The sequence below is a fragment of the Vidua macroura genome, chromosome 2 (assembly GCF_024509145.1).
Source record: "Vidua macroura isolate BioBank_ID:100142 chromosome 2, ASM2450914v1, whole genome shotgun sequence".
NCBI lineage: Eukaryota > Metazoa > Chordata > Aves > Passeriformes > Viduidae > Vidua > Vidua macroura.
The window spans coordinates 65,753,066-65,774,206 of NC_071572.1; the positions used below are offsets into that span (position 1 = coordinate 65,753,066).

Sequence of the window (21,141 nt, forward strand, 5' to 3'; positions counted from 1 at the left end):
AGTCAGTAGCTAAATCTCATGTGCTTTCACCAATAAAAGCTGTTGATTTGCTTGTTTAGGTAATGAATAAGAAAAAGCCCCATATTTATATTTGAAGTTAAGTAAACTGAAATTTTGAGGGGAAAAAAGTTAGGGAAAAAAAGTCCATCCTGTTACTTTTTATAAAATCTTACAAAGCCTCCTTCGTTTTCTTCTGTTTCTTACAAGCCATATTACATACCTTATTTTATACTAACAGTACTTCATTCTCCTAGGAGTTACACATGTACATCTTTTACACTCAAATGTAACACTTTATGAATGTGTCATATTTGATAGAATTCCTTTACAGAATAATGCTTGATTAACACATTTCTAGCTAATAAGAACACCATGGCTAAGATCTGTGTTAATTCAAACAAGGCTTTTGGTTTTGAACAGTCATTTCTTTGTATTTTGTTTTCAGTTACGACTTTCTTGCACTGTTTCTCAAAAGCACCCTCAAAATGTATGTTTATGTACATGATTTGAGAAATTTTAGGCTTGTACTGTCCTTACCTACTTAAATCCATGCTGTTATGATAGGAGATTATTTTTCTAATTAGTATTCCTGTCATCAACTGTGTCTTCAAAATATTCTTTTACCTTCTATGTAATCTTACTCAGAATTATAGGACAAATTACAGATATAGCAGTGTTGATAGCATCACCAATACAAGATAGTTATGTGTGTAGTCTAGTATAATCCATTGATATTCTATTGTATAAAACTATTCTGACAAGTTCAGAATCTTAAAAGGAGAAGAAAAGCCTGGTATTTTTCTGGTCTTTTTTCTAAGACAGTTTTCAAATACATTAAAATGGGCGCTAAACAATGTTTTCATCTGTAAATATGATTTAATCTTTCCAGGACTGTGAAACATTAGCTTGTCCTTCTTCTCTTGAATGGTTTATTTTGCTCACTGTTGTTTTAGCTTGAGGAAAGCACCTTTGAGGTCTTACTCTGCACTCTCTTTTTTTCAGGTTTCCTCCAGTACTTGCCAGTCTGATACATCTAATTCTACAGAAGCCTGTCAGAAGTCATCATTGTTTCAGTTTGCAGAGGTGCGTTTCTTTAAAAAAGGGTTTTTTTCTAAGTGTTGTATCCTTTTAAGAAGCATCTGATACCCAGCTGAAAGAAAAATCAAATGTCTTTAACTAAAATTTATGCTTTTATTTGTTCCCTCATTTTTGGGTTTATACTGTTGAATAATTTATCAAGTTGGTAAGACTTGAAGTGCAAGAGAGTGTGTTCAGGACCCTGGTGGAAACCCAAGTGCAATAATGGAACTGTGGTTTAAGCTGTAATTTGGAGATATGTCATTCCTGCACTTAGTTTTAAACTAGAGCCTTATTAACTAAGGTTTAACATGTATTTGGATGTTTCTAATCTAGTGTGGCTACTTTAGTCACTGGCTTCATCAAAAATTTCCAAAATTTTCTTCTAGAACCACCAAACAGCTCTATGCAATTGCACTTTAATTTTGCAACATACAATATTTTTGTCAACATACTTCAGTTATTGCTAGAAGTGCAACTGTGGTGTGTATTGTTGTTCTTTTTCTTTGAAGAAAGAGTTTCATCCAAATCTTAATGGGTTTCATAGATATAAATAACATGACAAAAATGAGATTGCAAGGAATTCTAGCCCTCTGCAAGCATCACTTGTTTCTTGAAATAGTCATAAGAGATGACACAGATATACTTAGTTGTATATGTACTGATTTTACAAGACACTGGGTAGTTTTTAATTAAGTGTATATGGAAAGAAATTTTGTCATAGTGAGGGCTTTTTATTACCTGTATTCACACCAGCTGTGAATCTGACTTATGTGTCTTTATTACCCATTGCCTCGTGCACCTTCATACTCCTCCCTAAAAAATCATCACTTCAGGAGCAGATAACACTACAGTCCTAGCACACAAGAAATGGGACTTCTTTTTCAGTTGGATATTTTAACATCAGTGCAAAAAGCCCTTGAATTCCAGCTTAAGATCGGAGTCTCAAATATATTACAAATAAATTGGAGCACTGATCCTTTATTTCTGATTAAAGATAATGACCAGAGTGAAGTAGATAACTTGTAATTAGGCTCTTAAACAGCCTGCTGGCTTTTCTTGTTAGGAAGAGGAAATGCCTGGTGTGCCAGCAATGAAAAGCAATACTTAGATGCTTCTCAGAATTGGTTAATTCCAGTATCACTTATGACACTTCTGTGGTAATGATTCAACATCCATCTTCCAGTATTTCTGAGATGCTTCTGTGTGCTTATACTGTCAGTAGAGCAATGTCTTATATTGAATTTCACTGCTGAATCTTCTAAAGAGTAAGACAAATACCAGTTCACCTAATTGTTTCAGTTCATTTTACAGTGCTGAAGGAGGGAAGTGCCAGATGCATGTGGTAGTAGGCAGGAATTGTGTGCTGCCAGATATGCCTTTGCTACGGGTTTCTCAACTCTGGCTTTTCCTTACCCATTGAAGAAAATTTTTTGTGGGTGCCAGGAAACAAGCTCTCCTGCACTGCTAAAACATGTGTTTTAGAAGTAGCCTACTGGTGATCAGTTATTAGAAATGTAAATTAGCTAGCCTTATTTTTCAAGCATGTTAAACATCCTGTAGAGAGGGTGCATCTAACCAGTGCATGGTCCGTATGTGTGTCAGTGGCAAAATAATTGATACTTGTAGTGAAGTCTAACATTAATCAGAGGTGTCATTTGCAACAAAACTAATTTACATAAGTTAAACAGTATGAAATGCAGTTACCTTAGTGTGTGGGATAGATCTGGTATCTCAAAATACCTGCACACATTGTGTTTCTGTCCATACTTACCTTCTGTGCTAAGTAGCAATTCGTGCTCTGTCATCACCACCATTCTGCAGTCTCAGGTCTTCCACTGAACTGTGAAATACAATACAGCGTTAAGTATTTGTTGCTAACCCTTCATTGACATATCAGCAGGCAAATGAAAGCCCTTCAAAACTTATTTTGTAGGTCCTAGGAAGGATTTCCCTTCTGAAAAGTAATTCAAGATTACCATATCAGAGATCACCTGTTTATGTGTTTCCTGGAAAGCAAGATACTGTTTGTTCTAAGGGTGTGTTGGGACTTGTTTGCATACTCTGGAGTACTAGGAATCTTTTTATGACAGATTATAAATTTAGCATGTTGAAGTCTGATACTGAAACTGAAGAGTTAGGTAATACAAGTATAATTGTTTTCCTGACAGATCTCTTCCAACACGTCACAGCCTGGAGTGCTGGGGGCAGTAAAACAAACGGAGGAGTCTGCGTTGTTTCAGTTTGCTGAGGTACAATGGCTGCATGTGGTGGGGGAGGATGGGAGGAAGCAAGGAACCGGTAAGAGTTGTCACTGAATGGCTGAGCACCCTGTCTTATCAGAGATTCCCATCAGGAGATGTATATCTTTCAAGTATTGTGTTAGGAAAACCATGGGGTGAATAACCAGTGACTGGATGAGATGTTGGTCAGTTCTACCAGCTGAGAGATACTGGGCTTTTGAGCATTACCTAGCCTTCCATATCCAAAGGATCACTGCAGACTTACTATCCAAATGGCGTTTTAATTTACATCTAGGAAAACAGCAGTTAAAAGACATTCTGAAATGACACTGCACTGCCTGTGGAAGAGGCTGCAGCAGGGCAGAATGGTGATTGCCCTAGAGGCAGGAATCATTTGGAGACTCCTTGCAGGTCAAAAGAAGCTTATCACAACAGCCAGTAGGATATTTAACAGCATCGTATGGTGGTGACTTATCAAGCCTATCAGTTTCCCATAAGTGTGTAGCCTTTCCGCCTTCCTCCACATATTGGAGATTTGGAGTTTGTGAAATGCTGCTTTTAGGAATTTCTTCTTCCATGTGTTGAATGTGCCTCTGTAAACTGATTTTCCACACATATACTATTCTTGCCCATTTGGGGGAGTCTGATTGCAGACTTGCAGATTCTGCTTGCAGAATCATTTAAGCTACAGGTGCATTTTGTCTGTCTGAAAAGGCTGGGATTGGAGCTGGGGCTATTGCAGAGGAGCATAAAGGGATTAAAAGATACCCTGATTGTTATTCTGTGTGTCACACACTTCCTTCTGTGAAATGTTGAGCTAATTGTCTACTATGTGTTTCCAGCTTGGCTGGGATGGGCCTTGGTGTTTTTCTTAGGAGGGCCAAGGAAGACAAATCAATTTACTGATTCAGGTGCTAGAAAATACCTGGCTGCAAACACCCCTGTAAAAGACACAATAGAGTTAATATCTCTAGTCATGAAGGTGTTTTCATATGTACCACAGCTTTGAAAGTTAGAAGTCAAATTGCAAAGCTCTTTTGAGAAAATTAGTAGAATTGAGCAGGATGAAACTATGTGCTGAAGCCAGACTTTTAAACCAAGTTAAAAGATACAAAAAGATAGAGAACATTTCTTTTTAATTTTATTGCAAAATACTGGAATAATACTGCAAGTGAATCTCCTGACTTAGTTGCAAAAATCTCGGTTGTTCTGAATATCTGCCAAGTTGAACAGAGTATGTATTGCATTTAGTACAACATTCTGAAATTGTCACATAAAACCTGGCTTAGCCATACTCTCAGAATTTCACAGAACCTAAAATCGTTTTCTCTCCTAATTGAACAAACAAAATGACAAACCTGAAAATTGTCATACGGATGTGGCAATGCATTGAGTTGCATTCCACTATGCTGAGTGAGCTCCTTTGGCTCACTGGAGTGCAGATATGAATCATCAAATGCTAGGTAGAGGAGGTGCTTAGAAAGTTATTTAGGATTTACTGAGGACAGTTTGAGAGTCAGGGCTAATCTCTTTTTCTTGTAGAAATATTTTAATGTGTGTGCAGTCTGAAAGGGTTGGTTTTGTTCCGTAGCTGGAAATTGGAGACAGAAATCTGGAGAAAAGACAAAAAAATTTAAACCTGCCTTGTTAGCCATGGTTATTCTTCCTGGGAAACCTTAATGACAGTGATGAACATCATTTTTTATATATAGCAGTAGAGAAATGGTCTTTTTCTAAGCTTGTAGCCTGATGATTTAATTTGGGTTGCTCCTAGGGAAAGTATTGAGCATGTTACAGAACCTCTTTAAGCTTTCTCCCCCGCTATTAAAGCTGCTTGTGCTCTTTCAGCTATAAGGGCTTTCATTTGCGCAGGCTGTCTTTGTGAAATTTGGCAAAAGTCCTATTCCTTACTGTGCCATTTCTTACTGCATCTTGTCTATATGAACGCATTACTGCATTTAATGAACTAAATTATGGCAAGCAATTTGCAGTGGGCTGCTCTCAGCAATGTACTGTGCTACAAAAGAAAAAAGAGAAGGAGAGAAAGTAGTTATTTAACCAGTAGCCAAGTAGACCTGTGAAGAAATGTGAAGTGTGCTCTGGTATGATGTGCCTGGAGACTTCTGGCAGCCATCCCAGCTCAGTTTTGGTTTTGGCTGGGTGTTCCTCCTATGTTGCCTTTCTCTTCACCGCCCTTGCAGCAGGGTGAATAAGAGTGCTTCTTCGTGAAAACAGCCATCCCATTGAGTAGGCTTGTCATTTAAAACAGACACCTTTACCTCAGGAGTACAAGTGCCCTGTCACTCAGAAACAGCTCATTATGTGTAGAGTAGCATGGGATTCTTTTTGTCTTTACAGCCTCAATTAGTCTTTTATCTGGTTGTCTAGCCCAAGTGCTGTAGTTGTCAATTAAAGCTGTTCAGGATATGCCTAATGAGGCCTGCCCAGTGACTTGACACAAGACACAAGAGAAGATGAAAATCCTGGGAGCAAGACTTCATTCGGTCCTGTGGGTGCACAGGCAAATGCCTTGGAGGTCTTCAAAGATGATGTGACATCCTCATTAGAGCTTTTTAAAGTTTGGATTGTTGTCAAGTTACACTTTTGGCTTTCTCATGCTTCTGACCTTGCAAGTAGTTGGCCCTACTTTTGTCCTTCTCACTTGACCCTTTATGGAAAGGCTGTGATTTCTGAGCAGTGGGCTGTGTTCCTTAGGGCAGTGGCTGTTTGCAGGCTGTCTGCTCACAGGGGCTGGTCGCTGTCCCCTTCCTTGCCATGAGAGAGAAGCAGAGCAGATGGGACCCCTTGCTCTCTTAGTCTTACTGCATCTCTGTTTGGCAAATGTGAACAGATGGTGGTGATTGTTGTTTTGAGAAGAAAGATGAGTACCTCTTGGATTTACTGTCCTAAACTCTTATTCATTCATTATTAAAGAAAAGGCTTCTGGGGTATGAAAGCAAAAGAATTGCTAGTTCAACCATCTTAAAAATAAAACAAATCCACAACCACCAAACTCCTTGCTTTCAGCAGCTTTTCTAAATTTTTTCTCTAATTTTTTTCTCTGATTTAATTAAAAAAAAAAAAAAAACAAACAAACAAAAAAAAACCAGTCACATGCAGTATGCAACAAGGTGGATTTTTTTTTTTTGCTAATCCAGCATGTTACTTTCATTTAAGGAAAAAAGCATGACTCAGGATGATTTTGTCCATGCTGCATTCTCACATACTCACTTTGAGAAGGTTTATTTCTGTGCCGAACTGGAAGTTTGAATCCAAAACTTTTGGTCAAAATACCGTGAAATTTGGAGTGTAAAAACTAGTGAGTGTTTTCTCTTCCAGCTTTCCCATATATAAAGCTGTAATCTTCCCAGGTAAAGACAAATGTATTTGCTCTTTACCCACATACTGAAATTATTAAATGTTTGTGTTGGAATGAAATGCCTGTTCTACGAGGAAAATGAAAAAGTAGTTCCATGCTTCTTTTGCAAACTAAAATGTAATATAATAGCTAAAATCCCACTTGTACCATAATAAAAGATAGTAACTTGATCCTAATGATCTCCCACTTAAACCTCTACATAAGTAAAGGGCTTTTTGTGGTTGTAGTACTCGAGGTTCTGATTATTCTTAAGTCTGGGAGATGTTCTTAAGACAGAGAATGGGATCTGTAATCTCACTGAGAGCTGATTGATCAGCCATTCTTTTCCTTCTGATGTTTGGCCAGTAACTTCATCAGAATGAGTTACATGCTTGTGTTACTTGCTGTTTGTTTTCTTAGCTCTTTAAAGGTTAGGGGTTTTTTTTCTGATATGAAGTGTCTGCTTCCCCTCTTTCTTTTAATACTATAAAGATCTCACATTTTATTAGGAATGCCTATTGTCTTCTCAAAATTGCTTTACTCTTTCCTCACTTTCTGCATCAGGAGGCAAGATATGCCTGTATGTTCTCAAGTTATAATTCGGTGTGTGTGGGTGTTGTTCTGTCCCTTTCCTGCCATTCATGTTATGCGGAAAAAAAATCATTGAGATGAGCATTTGTCAAAATAGAAAGATAAAAAGTTGAAGTGCACTGTACAAGATCACTTAGTCAAGTAGGGTCCTGAGCAGGTTCACTGAACTGTCTTGCAGCAAAACTAGGATGTTGAAATATTTCCGTTTAATATTAAAAATTACTATTAGTGCAATTTGAGTATTATTCACTGTCTTTAAATAGCTTCAAGTGAAATGGATGTCCTGGATTTTGGTGGAGGAGGATGCAGTGGGGAATATAATAATAAATTCTTTGACAGGTAACTGAAAGATAAATTCTTCAAATACCCTAGTTCAAAAGAAAGAATTCATTACAAGGAGAAAGGCAAACATGATAATTTTTGCATCTGGAAGATCATAGAATGGTTTGAATTGGAAGGGACCTTAAAGCTCATCTTGCTCCAACCCACCTGCCACATGCAGGGACACCTTCCACTCAATGAGGTTTCTCAAAGCCCCATCCAGCCTGGCCCTGAGCACCAGCCTCTCTGGGCCACCTGTTCCAGTGCCTCACCACCCTCTGAGTTAAGAATTTTTTGTAACATCTGCCATAAACCTGCCTCTTTCAGCTTAAAACCATTGCCCTTCTCCTGTCACTACATGTGTGATCATGGTCCTAAGTGTGATGTTTGTGGTGAGAGCGATACACGGAAACACTGATGATTTTGTCCCAGGGCTTTTAAAGGCTTCTAAGTCAAATACTACCCTGCAATGCCATGCCAAAAAAAGGTCGCATATCAGAAAATTCTTGCATTTCTGAATTCATAATGCTGTAACTGGAAAGTGGGTCTGAAAAAATTTGGCTGTAAAAGCAGCGCCCTAAAGTAGTAATGGTAGTTATTCACTTACCAGAGATGCTGGCACACCAACAGCTCTTCGGAAGGCTAGATTTGATCTCCAGACATAGGTCTTACTTCCTTTTCATAACTAAAGAAAGTGAAACAAGAACTGCCTGTGAGGACAGATGGTCCTCTTCTCTGTCTAAGTAATGGGAAATACTGACCAGACCTTCTGGGAGAGTTTTATTTAACCTTAACAACTAATAGTGCATATTTTTAAGCAACAGGTATAATTTGTTCACTTGGTCACATAAAACACACAGCATGACAGAATATTAGCTGTGGACAATATAAACATAGAGTATCCATAAGCTTAATCTAAGGAAGGAATGTGGTATTTGCTTGTATTCTCCTGTTTTCTACATATCTCTTTAAGTGTTTCTTGGGTGGGGTTGCCTGTCTAAAGTAGGGCTTTTTGCCAGAAAGAACTAAAATTAACTGATTTAACTAATCTCTTATTTTCCATTCTCTTTCTCCCTCCCTTTCTGTCTTTCCTGTGTGCCACTGAAATATTTTCTCCTCTGTTCATTTGTAACCTAGATCTCATCAAACACTTCCCAGTTGCCAAGTCCCGAGCCAGTAAAGCACTGTGGGAAGTCGGCACTCTTCCAGTTGGCAGAGGTAAAGTTATACCCAATAGTGTCAGAAGGGGATCATGCATATAACTTTTCTACAAAAAAAGTATGGATTGTTTAAGATTTGCTCTCGTATCAAGTTTGATGTTTCCAGAAACATAGATTAGTAAATAATGACATACCAAGAGAAGTAGGCAGTGGCTATGGTCCCAGGGACCTAGTCTTTTAGACACTTGTGAATGTGCTTATTTTCTTAGAGACAGCACAGAAAGTTACACTTCTTTTTAGGAAAGTTAGCTTTATAACGGTAATAAAAACAATTCTCAGGAGAGCAGCAAAGGTAGGAGATAACAGTATTCTTAATTAGGAGCTGGATACCAGGATTAAAAAAATAAAGCTTTAGTTATAATGATTGCATTGCTTAATCAGGGACTAAGAATAGGAAAAGAAAAGTAGACTTTGAGGTCATCAGGAATCTGAATGAAGAGTTGGAAGTTGATGCAGTGTATTAAATTCTGAAATTGGCAGCTGTCAGCAGTAATCAAGAATGCTGGGTCAGGTTTCCTCAAAGTCCTAGAAATTCTCAGTGAGTCTTAAATATAACCTTGTAGAGGTCTTCTCTTTGATACAGATGATTCACTGAAAAATCTCTGAGGTTTGATGTGCAGATGCTATTCTTTGTGATGATTGAAAGATGAAGATACTGTATTCAAAGACAAAAAAAGGAGTATGCTAGCACATTACTTGTACCCTTTTTTGTTGGTTTTTGTTGTGGTGTTTTAGTTTTTTATTTCAAATTCACATCCTATTTTAGTAAGGAAAATGGTTCTCTAGATCCTGTCCGGTTGCAGCCAGCCCTTTCTGCTTGCTGGTGAGATCAGTCCCTCTCAGGAAAAAGGCAGAGGTTGGAAGCATTGAAATTAAAGTATTTCATGTCTTGCTCTATGGATAGTGTTGCAAGACTGTGGCTTTATAGGAACTTATATGAGTGGAAGAAAATCTGCCCTGCTGTACAGGCAGTCACTGGCAGTAGCAGAGTTTGTGGCAATGTGCTCTACTGCCAGCAGTGCCTGTGCAAGGGTGATTACACCCGTGATCAGTAATCCATAAGGGTATTTGGCTGTTGCAGCTCTGGGACAGCAGAAGGGCTGGTAGTATTTACTTAGGGACACCAGAAGTTTCTAACATGGCCTCTAACCAGGACAGCAGCAGGCTGAGTAGTAGTGTTCTGAAGTAAGGCTTATTGCCATGTGCAGCCTGATTTTTAGAAGTCAGCATTAGAAGTTGTGATGTGACTATGAAGCTTGTGAAGCCCTAATTTATTAGAAGGACAGATGCTTGTCCACAGGAGTGCACAGTTTGTACTACAGGTGGCAGAAAAAGTGAAGCTAAGTCTGGCAGCATGATGTTGCGTGTTGGACGGCTTTCTGTGAGCTCTCAATGATTGCTTAGATGGATTCCTGCAAGCCTAATTTAATACACAAAATGGACATTAAAGGCTCTGATTCAGACAGGGAAAAACACAGCAGATGTGCTAAGCACATTTTCCAGGTCTCTCGCTCTTGTAGGACATTTCTTTTTTTTTTTCTTCTTTTTTTTTCTTCTTTTTTTTTCTTCTTTTTTTTTTCTTCTTTTTTTATCCAGTTTTGGAGATCTCTAATGTTGGATCATAGTTGAATAAATGATGTGTGAGAGATTCAGTTTAAGTTTTCAGATAGCAGTTCAATCCCTGGTGTGGAGCATCCCAAATAAACCATGTTCATGATCACCTCGAGGGTGTCTTAGTTTGTAAGTGGATTTGGCAGACAGCTGTGCTATGCTGCTGTAACTCCAAACTGCAGATGCTGTGTGCTGGAGGGGACTGGACTACTGTTTCCATGCTGTTGGCATGGCAAGTGTCTGGTGAATAGGAGCCTGTCTTCTTCAGCATACCACACTGCTCTGCTTCTCCTTCATCTCTTTGCTATGTAGATTAAACAATTTGATCTTCTTTTTTTTTTTTTCCCTCTTCCCTATCCCTTCCTTTTTGATATTTCACAATATTTCACAGATGGTGATTAAAATAAAATGGAGAAGGGGGTTTAATTATTTTCTAAAACTTCTGAGGATTTTTAAATTTCTAAAAATGGTTGGAGCCACTCTGCATTCTGAAGCCTGGGAGGCTGTTGCTGTTCAGCTCTGCAGAGTCCCTTGCTTTGTCTTTAGCCTTCAGTGCGGAGGCATGAGAGTGAAGGGAGGCGGTGCAGGAGTGGAGCATCACCTCACCAAGGCAAGGAGGCCACATCACAGCACTAATAGCACCTGGCTGTCAGCAGCATGGGGAGGCTTGAGCTCTGATGGTCAGAGCTTGGGAGGTGCTGTGAAGAGCTGCACCTTCCGGAACATGTAGAGACAGTGTTGTTTTTTGTTTATTTCCTTTATGGCAGTGACAGACCAAATTCTGCGATCAACTATGTTGGTTGAGAGCAATGAAAACTGAGTTTCTGGGGACAGGGAGAGACAAAAGGGTGTAAATACTTTGGTTCCCCAGTCCCTTATAACTTCACTTTCTTATGCAGCCTAAAGAAGGAGGTATAAGAAACCCACAAGCCTGGTCAGAGATGATGGGGTATTTTGTTAAAAAAATAACATTTTTTTCATACTAATGACCAATCCTGATACTGATACTTTAAATTTGTTTAGAAAAAGATAATTTCCTTGCACCTGGCTCAAAACTGGTACAAAACACTCTAAAGTACTGAAGAGGATCATCACCTGATACAGGAAAAGATTCTGGAGGATAATCAGCTACATGCTTGCATGACAGCCTCCTTGTATTCTGAGGAGTCTTTAGGAATACTGAGGATTACCAAAGGCTTGAGGGCTTCTACTTAACTTTGGGTTCAGAGCATCTCTTATATATGAGTCCTATAGGACATCAAAAGACAATACCATAACCTGAAAGAAATAGCCTCCTTAACCTATGATAATGAAATGAAAGAATTAAAAATTTTGGTAAGCCTTCAAAAACACCACCAGCTGGGTTGCATGCTAGTGTAGATTGTTGCTTAAAGCTGGAGTCTGTTCTTGTGTGAGAGAGCATATATTTCAGTTCATCCTGTTCTTCAAAGGGAGTCCTGAAAGAAAAACCCCAAATCTGCAAGTATTATTTAGCATACAGTGGCATTATCCACCAGAGTCGTGTTGGAGTGGGCTTTTATTCATACTGGCATGCACAGGTCTACACTTCCTTTTTAGTATATAATCTTCAGAATTAATTTTGGGAAGGGGGAAACAATCCATTGAAAAGCTGTGTCATAAACATAAAAGAATTTGTAGTGATCAAAGAATGTTTTATTTGTGTTGATTTTTCTCTCCATAGATTTCTTCAAGTACATCCCATTCAGGGCCTTCTGATTTAATGAAACAGTGTGGAACATCAGCATTATTTCAGCTGGCAGAGGTAATACTAAACCACTGGTGACTAATTGCCTCATGTGCACTGGGGTGCAGAAGTTAAAGCTATTGATTGCCAAAGTCTGCAAGGCAGAACAGTGATACAGTTATAATTGCCCTGCTGCTTATAGAACCATAAATTATCATGGCTCAGATGTCACAAGTCAAGATTTCCCCAGATTAGCCATCAACATAGAGGTTTCTAAGAATCTCATGCAGCTGAGAAGTGGCAAAGGGACTTGGTTGCAGTAGAACTTGATTCAGTTTCTTAGTTTAGGCTTTGAGGTTTTAGGGTTTAACTGAGGACACAAATAGTTGAGAGGATGACAGGATGACTGTGTTATCAAATTCGGGCATTGCCATTACAAATTCATGTTAATGGTTATGAGCTGCTTTCATTTATTTTTGCTTTTCATGCCCATTTTATTTTTCAGGTGAACTAACAGGTCAATAACTTCTATAGAAGTTCTGCTATGATACTCTCAGCAGATTTTCCTTCTGGGAGCAGTTTAAACCAATGTCTCTTTATTGAAATTTTGCCTTTTTTTGTTTCTAAACATTTTTTTTAAGCTTGAAGATTGTTTAATTACAAGTTTATTTTCTGACAAGACAGAAGTCACTTTTTTTTGTAGCCACATCTATAGCTCTGTACTACTGTCTATTGCAGAAGAAGCAAATGTATGAAAGGAAAAAAATAATTGGCTATGGGGTGTACGTTGAATTGACAAAATATTCTTAGTCCAGTGAGCTCCATCTTAAATATTGAGCTTTAGCTTTTGAAAATCACATGGCTGTGCTTAACATTGCAGTAAAAAAGTCACAGAAGTACCTTTGTACCAAGAACCCAGTTCAGCACAGTTGTGGAGTTCTCCTTTGCCTAGTCTAACCTGCTTCCCAATAGATACTGTGTGTTGCCCACGTTCTGGTGCTTTACAGTGCTCAGCCTGGTTTATCCTGAGCCAGATCAGTAATTTCTACCTTGTGCAGCAAGAATTTTGGAAACCTGCTACAAAAACATGCCAATCGTTGGTGTTATGTTCTTACATAAATTGGTATGAGAGACTTTTTTAGTTTGCAAGGTAAAAAAGCTTTGCCAATTTAAGAAATTTAAAATGGACCTAAAGAGAGCCCAGGTGCCTTGAGGAGGTACATCCATACTGACCACATGGCCTGTGGGCTGAGCTGCGGGAACCTTCTGATGTCTGGTTCTAAGTAAGCCTCTTCCATCTGGTTTTGCTCCAGGTGACTGGTTGACATTTGCTCTAAAAAAAGAACTGCACTGGGAATTCAGCTTGGGGGCTTTGAGAAAGAACACTAAGAACAAAGCATGTCTTCCCAAGGGCAGTTGGTTGGTGCCGTGAAGGTCTACCTTCTGTAGATGTGTCCACATAGCTTACAGGTGATCCAAAACAGAGGATCTCCTAAGTCAGTGCTGCAGGAACATGGCAGTTTGAGGACCTTCTGACAGCTCCTTTTCTGAATATCGATGTTCCCCAGATAGTATAAGGATTTTGGTTTCCATTAGTGGTATCTCCAGGAGGAGATAACCATAGCAACCACTGCTGCTTTGCAGTTCTTTGCAAAATAAGTCTGTGACATGAGAAGAAAGATTTGGGAGGTTTTCTACTACCTTTCAAATTATTTCTTACATTCAAGTAAAAAAAATAATCTCAGGGAGATTCAGTAAACATTTTTTTTCTACCTCCTTCAAGGCCATTTGGAAAACAGAGAAAGGAATTGTATTAGGGACGTTTGAAAGTTGAAGTGGGAATGGATGTGATATTCCAAGTAGATTGTCTGTGGAATAGTCAGAGAATCTGTTCTGTTGCATTTCAGATATTTTGAAAATCTATCTAGCAGTGGGTTTCCAGATTATATAAAGAGCCTTAAAAGAAACACCACTGAGATCAGTTGGAGTCTTTTTCTGTTAGAGCAATGAACCTACCAGCCTTATTCTAGCACTTAGCCCTCATCCCATTGCATCAGTTTCAGCGTGTCTTCAGCCTGTTTCTCAGTACTGTAACACAGTTTGCTTTCCTAAACTAAAATGCCAGAGAGATTCCCTGTTAAATGCTCCTGTTAGTATAAGTAAGTAATGTTAACAGTTGATGTTTGTTTCATGGGACTGTTTTTAAAATTATTTTAGATGTGCCTTGCTTCAGAAGGAGTAAAAGTGAAAGAACCTGGGAAAACAAAAGTGGAAGCACTGGAAGATGAGGAAGGGGAAGTTTCAGAGGACATGGAAGTAGAGCTGGAGAACACAATAGTAAAAGACTCCAGTAATGGAAAAGTAGAACAATCAGCGACAGAAAAAATGCAAAACCCAGATGAAACAAAAGCTGAGGAATCAGAAACTGCAAGATGCAGAGATTTTACTAGTCTTGCAACAGAAAGCAGTCCTTTTGAGAGGAAGGATAACACAAAGGATCACATGTGCCATTCTCCAGAGCTTTTTATGAGTGACATGACTATCCTTGGGCTAAAGCCAGAAAAGATAAAGAAGAAAAAGAAAAAAAATAAGCTGGACCAGCACACAAATGAAAAATCCACCCCCAAAAAATCTTGTAAAAAGAGGCAGTCCTCTGAGTCGGACATTGAAAGTGTAATGTACACAATTGAAGCTGTGGCCAAGGGGGACTGGGGTGCTGAGAGATTCACGGATACTCCCCGCAAAAAAAATCGCCCTGTCTCAAATGTGAAGGGAAGCATGTTGGATACAAAATCACCAAAGAAAAAAGTGAAATCAAAAGAAAAGAAAACATCAAAGGAGAAACCAATGGAGACCACCAAAGAATCCAAACCTCCCAACTTCCTTAGTATTGAAGCAGGCAAGGAAGTACTGTGTGAGGCTTCTGATAACATCAAAGTGGAACCACTGACCCCAACAGAAGAGGTGGTACCCCAAAGCTTACCAGAACAGGTCAAAACTGAGGACAGTGACTGTGTTAAAAAGACAGAAACCTGTGGCTCCAGGAAATCAGAGAGATCTTGCAAAGGTGCTCTTTATAAAACTCTGGTGTCAGAGGGCATGCTCACATCTCTGCGCGCTAATGTGGACAGAGGTGGGTGGCTTTGAGTGTTTTATTTACAGCATGAACTGCAAAAGCCTGTCTGGAGTGGGAGGAAAAGCAAAAATCCATGTTTGAGCTGGAGTTTGAGCAGTGTGGGAATGTTGTGTCTGGCCACCTGAGATACTAGGGACAGGTAGAGTGACTGGACTCCATATTCTAGGGCAAGTCTTTTGAAGTCTTGCGATCTGTGTTCCTGCTTACCTCACAAACTCCTAACTGCTCTCATTTTGTCTTTCATTATCTGAGTTTTAGCTTCTTGACTGAAGGCTTTGTTGTTTAATTTGTCAGCCTGCTGACAGATATGTGTGGGACTTGTGATGTACGTAACCCCAAACAATTACCTTGTTTCTATATAAGCAACTCTTGTGGTTGTGAGCATAGTTCTCAATCCTGCAAGGAGCAAATGTGTTCTGGTTTTGCTTTGGTTGTTAGTTTTGCTGTAGGCAGTAAGTGAGAACCCTTTATCTTGTGGAAGGATAAATTTGAGATAATATCTGGAAGCTTTCAGTGAAATGTCTGGAAGTGTATTTTTCCAACTGGTAGATTTATATGTGTAATTAGAACACTTAGAAAAGAAAAAAATATGTTTGTAATTTAGGGAAGCTTATTACTGTATATCTCTTCATCTTTTTCTTCTTTATACCTTAAGAGATCCCATCTTTTAAGATAGTCCAGGAAAAGCCAGGACAGGGGATGCAGAATAGTTGTCAATATCATCATTGCCCAGTTTAAAATGAAAAATGTTTTGTAACTGCCTTAAAGGTCAGGCTTCATAAGTTGCCATACTCACTGGGTATACAAGTTTCTTCTGAGACTACTTTGTTTTGGAATATTTTTCTAAAGATGAGAAACAATTTTCTGCCTTCATCACAGGAAAAAGAAGCTCAGGAAAAGGTAACTCCTCAGATCATGAAGGATGCTGGAATGAAGAAATCTGGGCCTTTTCCCCAAGTGGGACAAGTGGGAACAAAAAACTGAAAAAGACTAAGCCAAAGGAAGAGTTTGTTTTTGGGTAAGTTGTGGCTTAACACTGTTTGATGTTTTAGTTAGGTCAGCCTAATAATTTAAGAGTGAGTCCTCCTCACTGCAGCTAAGTGACCTGCATCTAACACACAAATAATCACAATTCCAAAAATGAAAAACTCTGTCGGACTGAGTCATGCTCTAAATACCCATCGTTTATATAGCAAAGTAATTCCTTTGAGATCTTTCCTGGTTTACACCACTATAAGTGAATTTGAATGGTGTTATTTGCTCAGTTCTAAACAAACCACTCAGTTCTAAACAAACCCACAGCTCAAAAGTAGTGAAGAGGGTTACTTACATTTTCAGAGTACTTTGCAAGCACTATTTAAAGTTCTGTGTAGGTGTTCAATCATCATAAACCAGATTAGACTAGAAAGAATAGATCTCTTTCTCCACTTGGAGAGATTGCTTACAGAGGAATAGTAAACAATGTTCTTATATTGGCAAATAATTATGATAAATATGTCATTTTTCTATTGTAGAGAAAAGATATTTAAACTGTTTATGTCCACCATGATGAAATTAAATATCTCTTAAAAACAATTAATGAGTATAGATGCATTAAAATTTAGCAAGGCTCCACAGAATTACTTTTCTAGTATACAAGTGATTTTTGTCAGAGTATTACAGATGTATTTAGCTGTAGGTGCAGTAGTTCAATCTGGGTAGCCATTTATACTTGCAAATTCTTGCAGATGGGAAAATGTATTTTAAAGGGGGAGTTTTTCCATATTTCATGCTTAAAATTATAATATGTTTGGGTTTGCAGGTTTGCAGTACCCTTTTTACAACCTAGTTTATGTGACATCTAATTGCAGCTCAGTTTCAGCAAACATATTAAATCTGTGGGAATCCCCAAGTCATGTTTATTGGAATAGTCAAGAAAAAATAGTTTAAAAAAAATGGAACACTGCATTTTTAGAGCTTTGTATAAGTTTGGGAAATATTTTAAGTTGAAAGAATGAAAACTTTTCCCACATAATGGTGGGAAAACTAATCACATCTCCTAGCATAAAAGAAGGTAGTTGTAAATTATTTATTCAACAAGTACCTAGGAAAATTGCCTAAATCATTACTTCAACGATACCCTCATTAGCTGGCTGGATGAGAAAATACATATTTTCCAATCTTTCATCTTTATTCAGTTGCATCATTAAAGAATATTATTTAGTGAACTCTGTAAAGGTAGAATTAAGAATGTGTGAAGCATAAGTGCTGGAGAAGGTATCCCATATCCCATTTCATGACCTGATCTTCTGGCTACTTGAAGAGCTGGTTTTACCTCTACCTGCTCCACTTAACTCCCTCAGCTCCCTTCAGCATCACATTTCAGCCTCATTTTGTACATGTGTTGGTGAAAGGGTGCTCACCCCTTCAGAATGACATCATTTTCATCATTTTCCCTGTGTGCTCTTACCTTCCCCATCAGTAGTTTCCCACATTTCCCTGATATTCTGGTTCAGATGTGCTTTCCCCATGTAGAGCCCACTCCTTTGCAAAGCAGGGCTCTACCTGCATGTATCTCTGGCAGGACTAGGTTGTGCAGCATGAACACCTCAGCTCAGCTGCACATGTCTAATCAGGCCTCTGAGAGGCTCTTAAAATTCATTACAGTGTGAATGATTTTTTATTTCTTTAAAGAATTAATCGCTTACACAGAGATAGCAGCACTCCCCATTGCCTGCACATCACACAAGTTATAAATTCCTAGCCAGGAAGGTAGCTCATCCACTGTCTCATGAGGTTTGGCCTTCCCAATTAGAGCTGCAGCCCCTCACATGCCCTTGGGGCAGGAGCTGAGGCAGGTGGGAACAGACAGTGGGAGAGGAGCTGAGTCAGAGCAGAAAATCAGATGGCTTTGTGGTTGTCAGGGAACATCTGTGTGGAAGAGAAAAAGGTAGCAGTACCAAGCAGTACTGATGTCAGAGACCTTTGTGATTCAAAACCAAAATAAAACATGTACGCAAACAAACAAATCTCACCATGCACCTGGTCTGCAAAGAGCCAAGGCTGTATTTTAAGATGGAAAATTGCTTCCTGAGAGAAATAATAATTAAGGAGAAAAAAATGAGGTTTCTTTCTGTGTACCAAAGCTTTCAAAATGCAATTTGTTTGATGTGTTGCTTCAGAAAGTATAGAGAAGTACCATGTTTCTTGTGATACTTCTAAGTGTATAAGGGCCATCCTTCCAACAGTCATGCCAACTTCTGTCAAGTTGAGGTTTTTCATAGCAAGGAGAATTAAAAACAAGTGAAAGATGTCATTGTTCCCCTATCATTGACAGTGCTATTTATAACCTGCCTAACTGTGTGCTTGCCTTTTACTAAAACACAATTTCTACTTCTGCCTGGATGCAAAAATTTGCAGGAACAGAGTGCTTATGCAAGCCAGTGTAATCATTACAGCTGGAAATGCTGTGCCATCCTCTTTTGAGTGCTTTGTTTTCTTCCGACTGTTAGGAACAACCATACCTTGTCTGTGGATTTCTTGAGTTGTAGTTAATCTGCTGACAGTAACTCAGGTTAAGCTGCAGTATGAGGCACATTGGCTTTCATGAAAGCATAAACTAGTTGCATTTTTCATCTCACAAATGAAATACGAGGAGAGAAAATCTAACCACACAGAACAAATACAAAACTAATTCCCACCCCAAAGCTTCATGTTTCAGAATAGCCACAGAAGATTGATTAGTTTGACATTCTTCTTCTGGTTTGAAATGCTGTTTTCATTCTGGTGTAAGAAGTTTTATGTGAAGTTGTTTTATTGGTTTATTTATTGTTTTTACTGTCTTTGTTCATTCCCCTCATAGAACAGACAAATCTCTTGTACAAATCTGTGCAGCAAATGGAGCTAAATGTCACCAGTATGACATTGTTTTTTGTTTTTTTTTTGTTTTGGTGGTTTTTTGTTTGTTTGTTTTTTTGGGTTTTTTTTGGTTTTTTGTTTTTTTTTAATTTTAACATATGCTACTACGGTAATCAATTTGCACTGTTACAAATGCAGAAGCAGAAATGTATATTCTTATTCCAAAGTTTGATTAATATATACTGGTTTGGTGTTTACAGTGTGTGCACTTACCTGATTTTCCCCTCTGTGTAGAAGGGTGTGTGTGTATACACAGACATGCTCTTAAACAATATATTTTTTTCTCCAGAAAGAGTTACATTTAATTTGAATGGTTTTGTTTCCCATTCAGCTTAGCAAAATTGGAAGAGGAATTTGCAAAGAAATTCAACAGCCTCCCTCAATACAGTCCTATTACCTTTGACAGGAAAAATTCAGCTGTCTCAAGGAAAAAGCGAAAGATTGGAAGCGGCTCATGTGAACTACCAAAATCCAACAAAGGTAAGTTGCCAAGTGCAGGAAGTTCTTAAACAACGGCAGTGCTGTAACAAGCTCAGGAATTTATATATTCTTACTTTACTGTTACCAGTTGAAAGTCTGAAGTCAAAGAATTACCTAGCACTAAAGTTAGTGGGTTCTCATCTGGTTTAGTTTTCAGGCTGATTGTTTTCACTCTTGATTCCTGGTTTTCATGATAAGTAGAACTGGGTAGAGTTTGTACATGAAATGTATTTCTCATAGCAAGAAAGTTTTTCAAGAAAATCAGTATTTGTGAGGTAAGTAAATTTGACAAGTTTTTCCCGGGAGAAGATGGGAGGAAAAGGGCATATGATCAAAGGTTGTATTTTCTAAGCTTAGTTTTATGGCAGTTCTAATTTCACTGTAATTTTAGTGTCTGTAAATTAAAATATAAAATACCAGAGATGTCTGAATGAAACATCTGAAATTATTCTTCTATCAAGATTATAGTTCTGTCACAAGTTTTGAGTAAAAATGCCCTGATGTGATTAAAACAAAGAGGACATGAAAACCAATTCCAAACCCAGCTCCATTGCTGAGGCTCATGGAGGGAGAAACTCATCACACACTTGGCTATTTTTTTGTATAGACAGCCTGTGACAGAGGTGGTAGAGAAGTGACAATGTGGTAGGGTAAAACTACTTTTATACCATGGCAGAAATACTGGTGCAAATATACAGTATAGAAGCATCACAAAATGAAGGAATTATATACCAGTAATTCCACAAGATAAAAGGATGCTCAAAAGGATCCTCATCAGGCACAGTTTGCAATGTGAAGTTGGTTTCCTTTTCTGCAACAATGGTAGTTCCACTGACTGACAGGCTTTAAGATCTAATACGGCTGTTTTAGCCAGGTGACCCTGGATTAGATCTACGCCTTTTGAATGCTTCACAAATAATCACATTACAGTGTGCAGGATTGAGCAGCTGTTCTTTCCTAGTGCATGCCAGTTTTCCTATTGATTTTTGTAATTAGATGTGGAACAGCCACTTTGTAAAATTAGACTTGTGCTAATACTGTTATGGTTTGACACTGGCGCAATGCCAGCGCTCTTTTGAAAATAAACTTTCTTAAATAAATGCTGTGAGATGTTATCAGGAATAGAGTAGACTAGGCCTAAACTTAATAACAAAGGAAAAAAACTTTACTAAACTACTACTATAGAAGACACACACACTAAATTTAGGATGAAGACCTTCTAAAACACCCCTCCTCCTCCCAATTTCTAAAACAACTACTATGAAACATTACCCAGGATTCTTGATCAAATTACTACTTTTCAGATAATTAATACTCAGTCTATTAACGGAGAGAGAAGTCTCTCTTGCGCCATAGACCGCCCCCCCCCCCCCCGCCCCAGGAAACACAGTTGCCACCTCCTGTGTTTCCATGTCACACATAGCAACCACCAGAGAAAATCTGTCAGTGTGACACTCTCCTTTCCATGTCACAGTGCTCTCACTACCATGCATGGACAGATT

The 21,141-nt window shown here is 38.5% G+C and overlaps 1 protein-coding gene across 5 annotated transcripts in view; it reads left to right on the forward strand.

The window, feature by feature from the left end:
- The window catches only part of BBX (BBX high mobility group box domain containing), a 135,119-nt gene that overhangs the window by 96,525 nt on the left and 17,453 nt on the right, over positions 1-21,141 (forward strand). For 4 of the 5 annotated variants that reach the window (XM_054001710.1, XM_054001700.1, XM_054001692.1 and 1 more), the window contains 7 exons: positions 1,003-1,083; positions 3,249-3,329; positions 8,728-8,808; positions 12,124-12,204; positions 14,344-15,259; positions 16,142-16,280; positions 19,491-19,639. In XM_054001710.1, coding sequence (XP_053857685.1) covers positions 1,003-1,083; positions 3,249-3,329; positions 8,728-8,808; positions 12,124-12,204; positions 14,344-15,259; positions 16,142-16,280; positions 19,491-19,639 — 1,528 coding nt within the window. The remainder of the gene's footprint in view (positions 1-1,002; positions 1,084-3,248; positions 3,330-8,727; positions 8,809-12,123; positions 12,205-14,343; positions 15,260-16,141; positions 16,281-19,490; positions 19,640-21,141) is intronic. The other variant, XM_054001717.1, reaches the window with a different exon arrangement.